Source organism: Castanea sativa, chromosome 12 (assembly GCF_040712315.1).
Source record: "Castanea sativa cultivar Marrone di Chiusa Pesio chromosome 12, ASM4071231v1".
Taxonomy (NCBI): Eukaryota; Viridiplantae; Streptophyta; class Magnoliopsida; order Fagales; family Fagaceae; genus Castanea; species Castanea sativa.
Genome location: NC_134024.1, coordinates 28,262,714 through 28,277,361, shown reverse-complemented (window position 1 = coordinate 28,277,361; position 14,648 = coordinate 28,262,714). Strand labels below are relative to the sequence as shown.

The following is a 14,648-nucleotide window of genomic DNA, read 5'->3' as shown; positions in this document are numbered from 1 at the left end:
ACACTAACAAAAAGTCTTGCATGTGGCTTTTTACGCATGTTGTTGGCGTTAACAGAGCAAAAATTAATTAGACCCACTAATTTTCCCATAGTTTGTCCATGACATTTGTGTACGCCATGAAAATCTTGCCAGTAATTGTGTGATGGATAAACATCGACTGTAACAGTGAGAACTAAGAAATTTCCCATTACGTCCTGATATCCTGTTTTCTATTTTTGAAGATTTCAAGAATCAATCAAGGGAAAATATACTTATTGTTCTTATAATTTGGATTAATTTTCATTTTGGTCTCTATTTTTCTTTTCTGCGCTGTTTTATTTCCTATCATCATCTCACTAATGAAAATTAGTTTTCTATCCCATAAATAATTAATTATTATTAGTTCTAATTTGAATCTACCACTGAAATTACTTTTTAACTCTACCAATAACAGCCTATAATAACCTACCCCATAGACTTTATTGTGAAAATGTTATAGACATAGCATTTTTTTAAAATAATAATAAAAAATTATTTGAACAATAAAAAATACCACTTCCAAATAAAAATAATAATAAAACTAAAAAAAATTAATAAAAAATGATAAATTTTTTTAGAAAACAAACACTATATACACAAACCTAGAAATGAAAGAAGATTTATCATTTGAATCTTACTTATTACCTACTTTTTTCACCACTCCCATCTCTCAAAATTCAGAATGCCTCATGTGACACTAGACAGTGGACCCGCTGTTTTCATCACTCCCTACCTTCTATCCAGTGCCCTATGACACTGGACCCGTTGCGATCATCACATCAAAAAATGAACACATATCATGATCACAACGGTTCCAGTGCACTAGAAGCACTGGACAAAAAAAAATATCAAGAGATGTTTAGTTGAACTACAAGTTTAACACATGTTAGCCACTTTTTTAAATGTTAAAAGTATGAATTGAAAAAACACGAAGCTTTAGAACCATGATTAATGTCAACTACAAAATGCAAAATAAACCATAAGCCCAATGGCCGATTGGCTATTCAATGTCTTGGATAAATCATAAACGACACTTGTGTTCAAAATTAATAACATATATCTATCTACTCAACAAATAACAACCACAAAACAAATGCTAACAACATTATGGCGAGTAATTATCCCCACACCACCAGAGAGAGGAGGGGGAGGGGAAGAAGGGTCCTTGCATCAAATGGTTGTTGACTGATTGAATTTCAATGGGGATGCACCCAGTAAACCTCGAAAATCCTAGAAACCTACAAATTTCTGTATCAACATTACTTTACATGATATTTAAGTACATTTTATCGAGGTTGTATCTAGTGAGATGGTGTGGGACCCAGATGTATGGGTTCCACATGCTGTGAGAGGGAGTTACTCATAAGACCATCCCATAAGATAATTATTCCCACCTTATCAAACATTCCTGCAGCTAGGGAAAGACTGTGTCTTAAGGAATGACAGTAAGCAGAACTCAGCCCACAGCTTTTTGAAACCTGCAAAATAGCCATTCTAACGGTAAAGCATAGATATCTTCCTCACCAATATGAGACTTTTATTTGCTAACCCATGTAGCCCGAAAAGGAACGATTCAACCGAGGTATCTAAGAAAGTTCTTCTTTATTGAATTTGTTCCAAGCTTCCTGTGTTAGAATTAAGCAAAATGAAGAATCAAAATAAGGATAAAATAAAAAATAAAAAATAAAATTTATATTGCTGCAGAAGAAGAGATATAATGCAATAGTAGTCATGTTAATTAGAAGAGAATCATAATCAGATATGTGATGGCCAAATTCTAAAACATTTTCAGTTTCTTAGCCTATGTAGAACATAAAGCATAGATATTGCCAGTCAAAGAAGGCATTCTAGATTATTTTCTCATAAGACTTAATTACCATGGAACAAGAACAGCCTTCCAAATTACATTAAAAGGAAAACCAAAATAACTGAAATTTTTAATGACCAGCAAGTGCTAATAAACCCCACCTGCTAGACTTTTTATTCCCTCCCTATACAACAAAGTGTGAAACTAATTTAATGGATACAGGACTGTAATGGAGTCGGAAATTGTGGAAATAATTACTAATTCCTATATTCTTGTGGCAAAATGCTCTAAAACCATTTATAACTACAGGATTCATCCACAGACAGCAGCAACTTGTCCTATTAACAAACTGCATCATGAATTAGGGCCTTTTTTCTGGGTCAAAAAGGAGGATACATTTGAAATTACCATTGGTAATGCAGGAATTTATGGAACATAGTAAAAGAGCAAGAAAAAGATAAAAGTTTGAAAAGAATAAGACCATCATATGCTACGTGCAATGCTTGTATCCAACATCATTTTTACTGAAATTTCATTTATTCGATTAACAAACCAAAGTATTATACCTAATAAATTACCAAGATCAGTTCTTTTAAATATAATATGAAATGCTGATGGGTACCTTAAGGATATCGAAAACCTTCTCTGCAGTATATTTTTGTTGGAGACTGGCACCTTTTTGCTGAACCTTATCAGGATGAATGTACAATGTTGCCTTTCTGTAAACCTTTTTAACCGAGGCAGAGGTAATCATATCTGTCAAAGACACTGGCTGCCAACCACATTCAGGCCAAAGCACCTGTTTATCATTCCAAAGAAAAATACTTCCATTTATTTTTTTGGAGAATGAAGTTAGGAACATCAAATACTAAACTACTAAGGACTCAGGAATCAATGAGGTCATAATTCTAAGGAAGATAACAGATGGTTTTCTACCAAGAAATTGACACTTCTTTTTCCTGTAAATGCAACGAATCACTCTTTTAACAATATCACAAAATAAAATTAAGGGAACACGGCTTTCAGGGAAAAAATTAGGAAAATCCTATTAGGCTTGGAATTTAAATCTATAGGAAGTATCATTGTATTTTATATTTTATATTCCATTGTTTACCTTTGTGGAACATTGATAAGGACATAGTTGTAATTTTAAAATATAGTATTAGACTCCTATAACTCTTCCTTCATCCTTGTCATTGAATTTTATGGAAGAACACCGGCCAAGCAACCCACCACATTAAAAAGTGTCTCAAGAATATGAGGAATAACTTGAGCGGATTCCAGGAGGCATACGCCATTACTTCAAAAGACTTAAACGTGTTTCAACTGACAATATATATATTTTTTGATAAGTAAAAATTATCTTCCAGAAGATATTATTTAGTTTATGCTAGGATCAGATAATTCACAAATTAATAAGCAAGGTATTTAAATTTCAGTTTGCTATGTCATTTCAGTCAGCCTAAAATATTAGGGAAAATTACACTTTTCCACCCTAATCTTTCACCTGATTTCACTTAATCCCTTGAACTATCAAAATGCACGATTGATCCCCCAAAGTATAACTTTTTTCAATGTCCCCCCCATCATTTGTTTTGGTGTGAAGTATGACGAATTTAGCATTGAAAGACCAATTTACCCTCTAAAACAGATGGCAGAGGGGTAAATTAGTCTTTCAATGCTATATTCCATCAGACTTAATAACAAAATATATGACAAGGGGTTAAGTGTAACTTATTTTTAAAATTGGGTGGTCAATCATGTGTTTCAATAGTTTATGGGGTTAAATGTAATTGAGGCGATAGTTTAGGGTGAAAAAATGTAATTTTTCCAAAATATTATTAATTTGAAAACAAAATGGAGGTGGATAAAAATTTTGAGAGCTACTGTAAGTCTACACACCACACAAGACTCTGGATAACCCTGAAAGGACTTTCAAAATAATAGGTGTTGTAGATGTGGTCATACATATAGATCCATACATACATACATACATACATACATACATGCATACATATTGTTCCGGGCCATACAATTTTATTAATCTATTTTTAAAAAAATTTAAAAAGAAAAAGAAAAACAAATAGAGTTGAATAGATATGATGTAATTAGAACTACTCGTTTTCTAGGGTTAAATCAGCTTTGCCTAAAATTCACGTCCTTATCTTTTGACATATATCAAACATAAACTGTAAATGCAGACAAGATAAGAATTATCTTTAAGAAAAGAAAATGATTAAAAGAAAATGAGTTAAACAGATGTCGTATAATTTAAAATATATTTTTTTGGAGGGGGAGAGGAGAGGGTGTTGAATTAGCTTTTCTTAAGACTTTTGGTGCTGTTTATTGTCTTTTACAGTGATATGGACTCTCAGGCTCTTACTACTTGCAACCAAATAACTCAACAAATCTTAAATATGAATATCCCAATCAACTTCTTATGCACCATAGCAACTCTAATTGATTTGAAAAGCATTTATAATTCTCCGAGACAAATATTGGATGTACTCATTACTATCTGAAAGAAGGATAGTCCAATTAAAAACATATAGGAGCAAGCACATAAGTATGTGTGTGTGTGCACATGCATGCATACATGCATTGATGCACACATGCACATTAATGTGTCTCACCAAGTCCAATCATTAGTATGGACTATGGAGGCTGAGGCAAATGTATTAGAAACCAGGTTAGTACCAAAGCCTTCCTGAAAATTGCCTGAAAGTATGTCAATGACTCAATGCTGCAACTCCAGAATTCCTGTTCAGCGTTGATGAGAGTCTACAGTCAACGATCAAGAAATAAGGTGTACCATCTATGTGAATCTAGTTTTTTTTTTTTTTGGCACAACTATTTTACTTATCTATCTTGCACCGATAATTAGAGATCTGCACAGGAAGTTAGAGAGACCTCTTTTCTGTCTTTGATTAATACAATATATTTTTTAACCCCACTGCTGAAATCATATTCCACCAATAAAACCTGATATTATGACTTCAATTTCATAAGTTCTAATTCTTGAACTTTTTTTTTCTAAGGAAAACCAGTAGGATGTGAAAAATCAGCTAATGTAAGATAACAAAATCTACTCAAGAAGTAAAAAGTAAGAACACACATGTTCCAATGATGATAGCAGTGCACGCATATTGCCTTCTCTTCCTGCCGCCCAGCTCTTTATTTTTATGTCTACCGTCTCAGAAATCCTCTGCCCACAAAATCATTGAAATACACTAAGCAGTTATAAAAGAACAGAAAAATAATGATAATAAACACAGTAAGAAGTAGCACAACATAAATAAACATGCTTTATAAGTTATCTCCACCCAAGGAAAAAATGTAAAGAAATAAAGAAAACAATATATGTTTAAGATTGATGCAAAGAGATAAGCTGTGAATATTTGGAAAATCATTATATATATATATATATATATATATATATATATATATATATATATATATATATATATTAGATCCCAAATGAAAGCATCAGAACTCCGACCCAACACAGCAAACACTTACACGCCTCTCTTCTTGCTCCTGCTGTGTTTGAAAGTCACGCTGGTTCATATCAGCCACAGCTTTTGCCTGAAAATACAACCAACACACACTATCAAACCATCCCACTCAAAAGTACGTACAAATATAACCCAAAACTCAATAATGGATAGTGTCCGTCAACCCAGGAAGCAAATTGGCCATGTGCTGTGAATATCAATCAAGATCATGCAGCTAAGCCAGGAAATCTGAAGGTAGTTAATTGGACTGCATATGACTTAAAAGATGCTGTTGTATATGTCAAGAGTTGAAAGGCTATTGTAGTGGAGGGATTACAATGCTAAGAAAGCCAACTGAAGTTTCACTATCTCAGACTGCTAATTGAATAAATGGAATTTGTGGAAATAATGAAGACTGAATACATATAGCATAAGAGATTATCATAATTTTTTCCTTAAAGATCTTAAAATTCCCTTTTGACTGTGTATTTTCACTTGCAAATTCCCCTTCACCTTTATATCAAATAAAATTTCTGCATTCATCTAAACAAGAACAGAGAAACAAATGAAGCTCATGCATCCAAGAACATAAATGTGGTTACATCTAAGAAAAAAAACACTAGCATAAGGATAAGGTTAAAATATACACCGCGCGCTCCTGGGTCCTTTGGTGACGCCCCAATCTGGCTCTTCTTCTTTCTTCACTTTCCCCTTCAACCTCTTGAAATTCTCCAAGTAATGAAGCATCTTTTGCAAACAAAATTCACCATAGAAATTAAAACTAGAAGAGATATTCCCTACAAAGAAATTTTCCATGCTAGGAAAGAAAATCATATTTCAAAAATAAATTACCTCCAAAAATGGATGAAAGGTCATCATTTATGAATGATGCAGAAGGAGACTTCTTTATGCTGACTGAGGACCCTGAAGGCTTCCTCTGGGGCACTTCAGGGGCTCTCTTGTATATTGACGCATCAAATAAAGGGTCCTAAAAAATGCATGAGAAAGAAAATAATATAATCTGATTGGTGCAAAAAAAAGGGGTCAAAATTGTACATCTATGGTTCCTACCAAAGTTGTAGCCCTTGATCTTGGTACACTGCTTGATCTAGAACCTGTACTGAAAAAGGACTCTAGATCATCTCCACCCTTTTGCTGATTACGGTGTGAAGTATCTACAGCTTCATTATATCTACTAGATTTGGTGGCTGAGTTCTTTACCACTTTTTTACTAGTGGATACCTCTGACCGTTCACCAGCTTTATTACGCACCCTACCCATGGCAAAGTCCTCAAGTTCGTCAATTGAAGACACACTTGAGTTCTTAACTGCATCAAAAATCATCTCCCAATTATTAAAGTTATGTGGGGACTTAAGGGATTAAGAATCTCCAAAATTTGAGGAAGCAATAAAAACCTTTATCTGCCTTTGAAACTTGCATTGGTTTTGGGGGAGGCCTCAATGACGGGATAGCATTTGATGAAACACCAATTTTTGTGCCACCAGATTCACTCAGCTTACCTATTTCTTCAAGTGGATCTGAGAACAGTTCTGAGGAAGTATATGCAGTGGTTGAAGTTGATTCTAATATTACAAAGGGGTCTTCTGAAGTGAAGGCCGGTTTAGTTGAATGAATAGATGATTGCTGAGCCTGATTAGCCCTAGCATTTGCCCTGTGAAAAAAATTGTGAAAGTGAGGACAACGAGATTTGTCTAGCATTTAACAATACAAAAATATTGAAGTAATCATGTAGTAACATTTGATAGATGGAAAGGACCACAGAAGATGTGATCTTTGCAAGTATGCATGGCAAACTATGATGAACCAACTCACTGATAAGCTTCATGTAGACAGCTCTGGAACTGGTCAACTGATTAAGTAAATGGTATCTGTAATAGTACGAGCAATGGTAATGGTAACAGTCATGATAAGAATATGAATACTACCGATCAACGATAATATATGAACATGAACAACAGTCATGAAACTTGCTTAGAAAGCAATAGCACCACATTCAAAGCTCGCAGAATTAACCATCCATCTAATGCATCATTAGAATGCATGACAAGGAAAGCAACCACTTATGCATGCAAGACTGACTAAAGGCCTATTTATCCTTTAGTTAAAGCCACAAATACAACTTGAAAGCAGGTGCTCCATCCTTCAGTTGCAACCGCAAAATACATTAGTGGCAGACAAGATGCTTCAATTGCATTTTTTCAGTTTACTTAAAATCTTTCTTGGTCATTGTACCCTTCAGCTTTCATGTATTTATATATATATAATAAGTTACTATTTTGACCATCCTGTTGGATGCACGAATGGAAAGTGCAGGATGAATACTTCTTTTCTCAATTGCCTTGTACTTTCTAGTATCTTATCTCCCAAGCATCTAGGCTCAAATCCAAACCATCATAGGTAACAAACCCATAACCAGAGTAAATTCAAGTAAAATGTTCTTGAGACCAACCCTCTATGCTCACCCCATTTTTTTGCATTTAGATTAAAAATATTATAGTCTAAGAATCCATAGATTTAATCATTGTTCATCTGATAGACCTTTCCAGCCTTGGCCAATCATTGGGGATCCATTAGTTCTCCCAACAACTATACCTTCACAGGAATAAAAGGTAAAAAAGTGGCATTTGTTAATAAGCCAACAAACATAAAGCAACAATTGGTTATGAACTTATTATTAACACATGATTGGCAAGACAAATGCCACTCAATAACAATCGTATGTTATATTATTGTTATTTATTCTCTAATAATCCACAAGTCAAGTCAGTAGGTCATTTGTGTAAACTGCTATCTTCCATAAGCAATCAAATTGAATGGCGATTTATATGCACCAATCCCATTCATATTCAAGCCCATGCCTGACTCCACATGTCAATGCTTGAGAAGAAAAAGAAGATTTCTACATGCATCTGCAAGCGTTAAGAGTTGCTATTATTGTAATTCTAGTATATGCTAAAGACATTATTAGAGCAGGGTCAATGAAGCAGAGGACTGCTTATTTCTTCCAAATGATTAATATCATTCTACCAAAATGTAAGCAAATTTTATGACATGGGATGTTAGGCACTTAATATAAACAAACACTTTTAATAAATGTAAAACATTTTGAACCAAACCCATTTTAAACCATCCCCAGACTTCAATAACATTATTGACAAAGCCACATTTTCCCATCATATATAGCAAATTCAACAACTTCTTCAAGAATTAAGGTCACTACAATAATAATCTACACTCAAACTAATATTAAATTGTTAAACTACTACTCAAGAAACTAACCAGAAGCATTGTCATTATGAGCAAAACATTGGCATTCTAATAGTAAAATTGAACAATGTGACTGATCAAAATTCTTTCTTATCGAACAATTACATACCCGATATTCAGAGGACTACTTCCACCAAATCCAGGTATCAAATCATCAAAACCATTGGCATTCTTCACCGATCCATTCCGGCTCGCGCTCTTCGATTTTGCACCCAAATTACCAAACAAATCATCAATGGGAGCACTCTGCATCGACATTGAAGCAAACGACGCAAACACATCATCATTATTCGGAGCCGAAGCAGAGCTCTTCGAGCCAGGCATTCCACCAAACACATCATCAACACCATAAATAGGCACCGTCGAAGGCTTCCCATTCGAATTATTCGAAAATATCGAATCGTAATCGAACGAATTAGATTGGTTTGTGGATTTACCAGGTCCCCCGAATAACAAATCATCAAACCCACCAAAATTCTGCGTTTTGGAATCGCCGTTGGATTGAAAGATTCCATTTTGATCATCGAGGAAAGACCCAAAAGCAGAATTTGAATGCAGGGAAGATCTGGACGAAGAGGAAGAGGGTTTGGGGTTTTGACCAGAATTGAATCCGAAATTCTGGGTCTGGGGATTGATTGAACTTGTGGGTTGTTTCGAAGCGGCCATTGGAGCAGCTTTTCCTTGAGGCTTCAATCCAAACCGCTCGGTTAAGACACCAAATTCGTCCATACTTGTTGTTTTTTGTGAATCAAAGCTTCTGAATTGGAATCTATTGGATTGTAAAGATGTGTATTTCACAAGAATTTGAAAAATGCCAAATGGGTTGTGTTAATAAGCATGTGTTTGTGTTTGTATGTGTGTATAAACGTGAAATTTCACAAAAATAGAAAATGGGTGTGGTTTAGTTTTGTTTGTTTGTGTGTGAAATGGGAAAGTTGGATCTGAAAGAAGATTGATCCTGATGAATTGGCGGGAATGAGAATTGGGTGACGAAGAAAGATATCAGATAGGGAAAGATGGTTTCTTTCAAGGGGAAATTCGATCAAAGATCGCTCTCTCTCTCTCTCTCTCTCTCTCTCTCTCTCTCTCTCTATCTCTTTGTCCTAAGTCTCCGTTTCTTGGTCTTTGTCTATGGCTTTCTTTTTCTCTCTGTTTCTTTGTTTTCTCTGTTGTGCGAAGGAAGCTGGGTAAACGTGGAGGCTATTCTACAGCGATGAGTGGTTTGCCACAATATGTGGCACACCTTCGCAACTTTCTATTACTATAATTCCTTTGTTGTCTCTGACATGTAAATTATTTTCTTTGTCGGTGACAATTGGTCTCTCTCTCTTCAATTTCTATCACACTTTCACATTCACCTATATGAATCATTGAATTAACTGTAAGTCAGCTCAAAAAAAAAAAATTTAAGTCTTTTTTTCTCCAAAAAAAAAAAAAGTTGGTTAAAAATTTAAAATTGTGAATGTGGATGTATTAGTTAAATCTTGAAAGAACATAAACGTCATTACGAAGGCAAAGCCAAAAATTAGCCTAAGTACAATTTTTTTAAATATTTGATGGAACATCTTTCATCTAAATCAATAAATTAGGATATAAATTTGTGACGAAGCTAAAATTATAACATTTTATTACACACTCTTTATTACTCTCCCCTGCACGGTTCCTATAAAATAGTGTTTTTAAAATATTATTTTAGTTATAATTATGAAATAATAATTTTAAAGAAAAACTTTTCCTCCAAACTAGTTTGAAAAGAAAACTTTCAATTTCTCTTATGTTGTAAATTTTATATGTTCGTATTTTACCTTTTATGCTTACAAAATTTTAAGAAGATCAAAAATTAATTGCTATGTTATCACTTAAATGTTTAAATTTCAAGTTTTTATGGTCTAAAATTATGTATAAAAAATAGGTTTATTGATTGAGTAGTAAATAATATTAGATTTGAACGAAATTTGACATATATGTTAAAAACATAAAGAATATGTAATATAACTATTAAATTTTTAAAATTCACACCTAATAAAAACGTATGTAAATAGTTTGAAGAGTCCTTGTTCCAATTTTAGTTATACTAGTAAAATGTAGAAACCAATATTGCAACCCAACATCTGTTAAGGTTGGGTCAGCAAAATGCTTCGTTCCAGAAGGGGAAAAAAAGCTTTCATAGACTATTTAAGCTTTTTTTAATAAATTATTATAATTCGTACGAATATACTTAAATTATATTTCTAATTTCTAATTTCATCAAAGCTAATTCTTAATATTCCAAAATAAATCAAACTAAAAAAATTAATATAAAGGTTATAAAATAATATGTATCTTGGGTCAAACTGAGTAAGATGAATTGAAAAAAATTATCAACTCAAACTCAATTCAACTCGAGACTTTAAATAAAATTTTAATCCAACCGATTGCGTTGGGTTGGGATGATTTCATAAAAAAAAAAAAAGGGTTGGCTACACGCATTGCCTGACATTTCCTTACCTCAAGAGATCTATATTTTTAATGATAAAATTAAAAGCTAATTTAATATTGGTGACTGAGTAATACTACTTGTCTAGTCAGACCAAAAAAAGAAAGGAAATGTCAAGCGGTAGTGGTAGCAAGTTGGATATTACATATGCATATAGTGGTGGGTGACCAAAAGATTCATGTTTGGAAAGCAGTGGACCCTTTTAAGCCAATACATCTGTGCAACATTAGCTGTGCAATAAGGCTGCTGGATCTACGTCTTACCTAACCAATAGCGACGTTAAGTGGGTTTCACTCATTTGAGATTCCATGCTTGTCTTGCCTGTGGTGGTGGTGGAGTGGGAAGAAATAGCCAAATAGGCTTGAGTCTCACATTTTATGTTCTTATAGCTTTTAATGCATATGCATTTAATAAGAGAATTAATATTATTTATCAATCTTAATTACTTTTGATTTAGCAAGATTTTTGGTTAAGTGATGAAATCTTAGGTTTGAAACCACTTAGTAGCGTCTTTTGGCCACTCCTAAAGAATTCTTCCTTGTTATAACTTAGTGTTTGTGAGAAGGTGAGATTACATACACCTATGGAAATAATTAGAAACTCAAATAAGTCTAAATACCAAGGAAGACAATACTGTACCAGAGGCTGTACCGGTTTAGCCAGTAGTACGATATATTTCGGGTACCGGTCAATACCGGTGTATCGTTTTGGGTTTACCATTATACATATAAGATCCTATATATGCTGAATTTAAATCATATTTCTTTAAGTATATATAGGCCCAATTCATCATTATCTTTATCATTCTACAATGGTCTAATCCATTACAAATAAATCTAAATTATCTAATCATTATATTAAAAAATTTAATAAAAAAAACTTCAAACAAGTGTAAAAGGTCAAAGGTTTAGAACGGGCTTTTATAAGTGATGATAAAGAGAGGTATTTTCAGGTAGGCGCTCAGCTGCCTCCTAAGGAGAAGGAAGAATTGATGAAGTTCCTTAAGGAAAACATTGATGTTTATGCTTGGAATGCTTACGAGGCTCCTGGGGTCGATCCGAGCTTCATTTGTCATAATTTAAATGTCAATTTCGTCGTCGTACCAAGGAAGCAACCACCTCTGCGATCCTCTAAGGAACATTTTGAAGCTGTCAAGGAAGAAGTAATCAAGCTCAAGAAGGCAAGAGCTATCAAGGAGGTATTTTGTCTTGATTGGTTGGCCAACACAGTGGTGGTTAAAAAGAAGAATGGAAAATGGCGGGTATGTGTAGACTTTACTGATTTGAATAAAGCATGTCCCAAAGATCATTTTCCCATGCCTCGCATTGATCAATTGGTGGATGCCACGGTTGGGCATCCTCGGATGAGTTTTCTAGATGATTTTCAAGGTTACTACCAAATACTTTTGGCTTTGGACGATCAGGAGAAAATAGCTTTCGTCACCCCTACAGGAAACTATCATTACAAGGTAATGCCTTTTGGTTTGAAGAATGCGGGGGCTACCTACCAAAGGATGATGACCAGGATTTTCGAATCACAGCTGGGGAAGAGTATTGAAGTTTATGTGGATGACATGGTGGTAAAGAGTAAGGTGGTGTCCGAGCATGTTGGGAATCTTGGAAACATCTTCGAGATATTAAGGAAACATAAGTTACGTCTAAATTCTTCCAAATGCTCTTTTGGTGTGGGGTTTGGTAAATTTCTAGGTTTTATGGTTACACATCATGGAATTCAAGTCAATCCTGATCAAGTTAAGGCGATTAACAGCTTGCAGCCACCTCACAATCCTAAAGAAGTTCAAAAATTGACGGGAATGATGGCTGCCTTAAACTGGTTTATCTCTCAGTCCGCAGACAGATTTAAGCCTTTCTTCCAACTGCTGAATAAATGGAAAGGATTCGAGTGGACTGAGGAGCGTGCTTTAGCTTTTCAACAGCTTAAAGAATATCTCTCTCAGCCACCTATTATGTCCAGGCCCCAAGTGGATGAAGTGTTATTTGCTTACATTGCTATGACTTCCCATACTGTTAGTTTAATGCTAATAAAGGTTGACAATGGTGTTCAAAGGCCAGTCTATTACGCTAGAAAATCATTGCATGAAGTTGAGATTTGTTAGTTACCACTGGAAAAAGCTATTTTGGCAGTGGTGCATGCCACACGCAAGCTTCTCCACTATTTCCAGTCCCACATAGTTGTAGTCTTAAACCAACTCCCACTTAGGTCTCTACTTCGGAGTGTTGATTGAATGGGAAGGATTGCCAAGTGGGGAACAATTCTAGGGGCTTTTGATATCAAGTATATGCCACGCACCTCTGTAAAAGGCTAGGTCCTCACTAACTTGGTGGCCGAATTCGCGGAGCCCTCGTTAGAAGAAAATATGAAGAAGTCAGACATGAATGAAAAATCAGTTGGCATGATTTCCAGGAAAGAATCTCTATCGTGGATGGTGTGGAAAATCAAAGAGGATCAAGAGTGGGGATGGCTATAATATCTCCAGATAAGATCGTTGTTGAGAAATCTTTGAGAATGAGTTTCTTGGCCACAAATAATGAAGCCAAGTATGAAGCTCTACTAGTAGGAATGGCCATGGTTCGGAAAATGGGAGGGAAAAATGTGGAGATGTTCTCAAATTCAAGATTGGTTGTAAGCCAGGTGGAAGGGGAGTTAAAGCCAGAGATCCGAGGATGAAGGAGTATTTAAGTCAGGTTAAACGTTTGCAATCAAATTTCGAATCTTTTACTTTAGTGCAGATCTCTAGAAACAGAAATACTCATGCTAATTCTCTAGCCACCCTGGCCACTTCCACGGCACAGAGTTTACCTTGGGTTATTTTAGTGGAAGATTTGTGTGTGCCTACTAAGATGAATGTGGATATAGTCCGTGTTCATCAGATCAAGGTGAGACCTAGCTGGATGGACCCTGTTGTGCTATATCTTAAAGAGAATATCTTACCTAAGGAAAAATCCAAGGCTGACAAAGTACGTAGGAAGACTCCTCGGTTTTGGCTATCCGAGGATCAAAAGCTATACAAGCGCTCTTTTTCTGGACCATACCTACTGTGTATACACCCTGAAGCAACAGAGGTACTTCTAGAAGAATTACATGAGGGAATTTGTAGAAGTCATACAAAGGGTAGATCCTTATCTCATAGAGCCCTTACCCAAGGATACTGGTGGCCCAATATGCAGAAACAAGCATTGGAGTATGTAAAGAAATGTGATCAGTGTCAGAGGTTTGCTCCCAACATTCATCAACTAGGGGGCGTCCTCAATCCTTTATCTTGTCCTTGGCCTTTCGCTCAATGGGCCTGAATATTGTAAAACCCTTCCCTAAGGCAGCAGGGAATAGGAGACAGTTACTGGTCGGCACAGATTACTTCACTAAATGGGTTGAAGTCGAGCCACTGTCAAATATCAGGGACTTGGACGCAAGAAGATTTGTTTAGAAAAATATTGTCACCTGATTCGGAATTCCTCATACCCTTATCTCGGATAATGGTGTTCAGTTTGATAATAAGGCCTTCAGAAGATATTTTGCGATTTAGGTATTATGAACAGATATTCC

General features: G+C 35.0%; 1 protein-coding gene across 1 annotated transcript; it reads right to left on the bottom strand.

The window, feature by feature from the left end:
- Positions 1-984: 984 nt before the first annotated feature.
- On the bottom strand, positions 985-9,846 carry LOC142619681 (uncharacterized). The gene is made up of 9 exons (XM_075792892.1): positions 8,718-9,846; positions 6,736-6,992; positions 6,391-6,647; positions 6,172-6,307; positions 5,969-6,066; positions 5,345-5,410; positions 4,941-5,030; positions 2,448-2,624; positions 985-1,643 (listed from the first exon to the last, which is right to left on the bottom strand). The coding sequence occupies exons 1-9, from the start codon at positions 9,335-9,337 to the stop codon at positions 1,605-1,607; spliced, it is 1,740 nt and encodes a 579-aa protein (XP_075649007.1). The 5' UTR covers positions 9,338-9,846; the 3' UTR covers positions 985-1,604.
- Between the last annotated feature and the right edge of the window lie 4,802 nt (positions 9,847-14,648).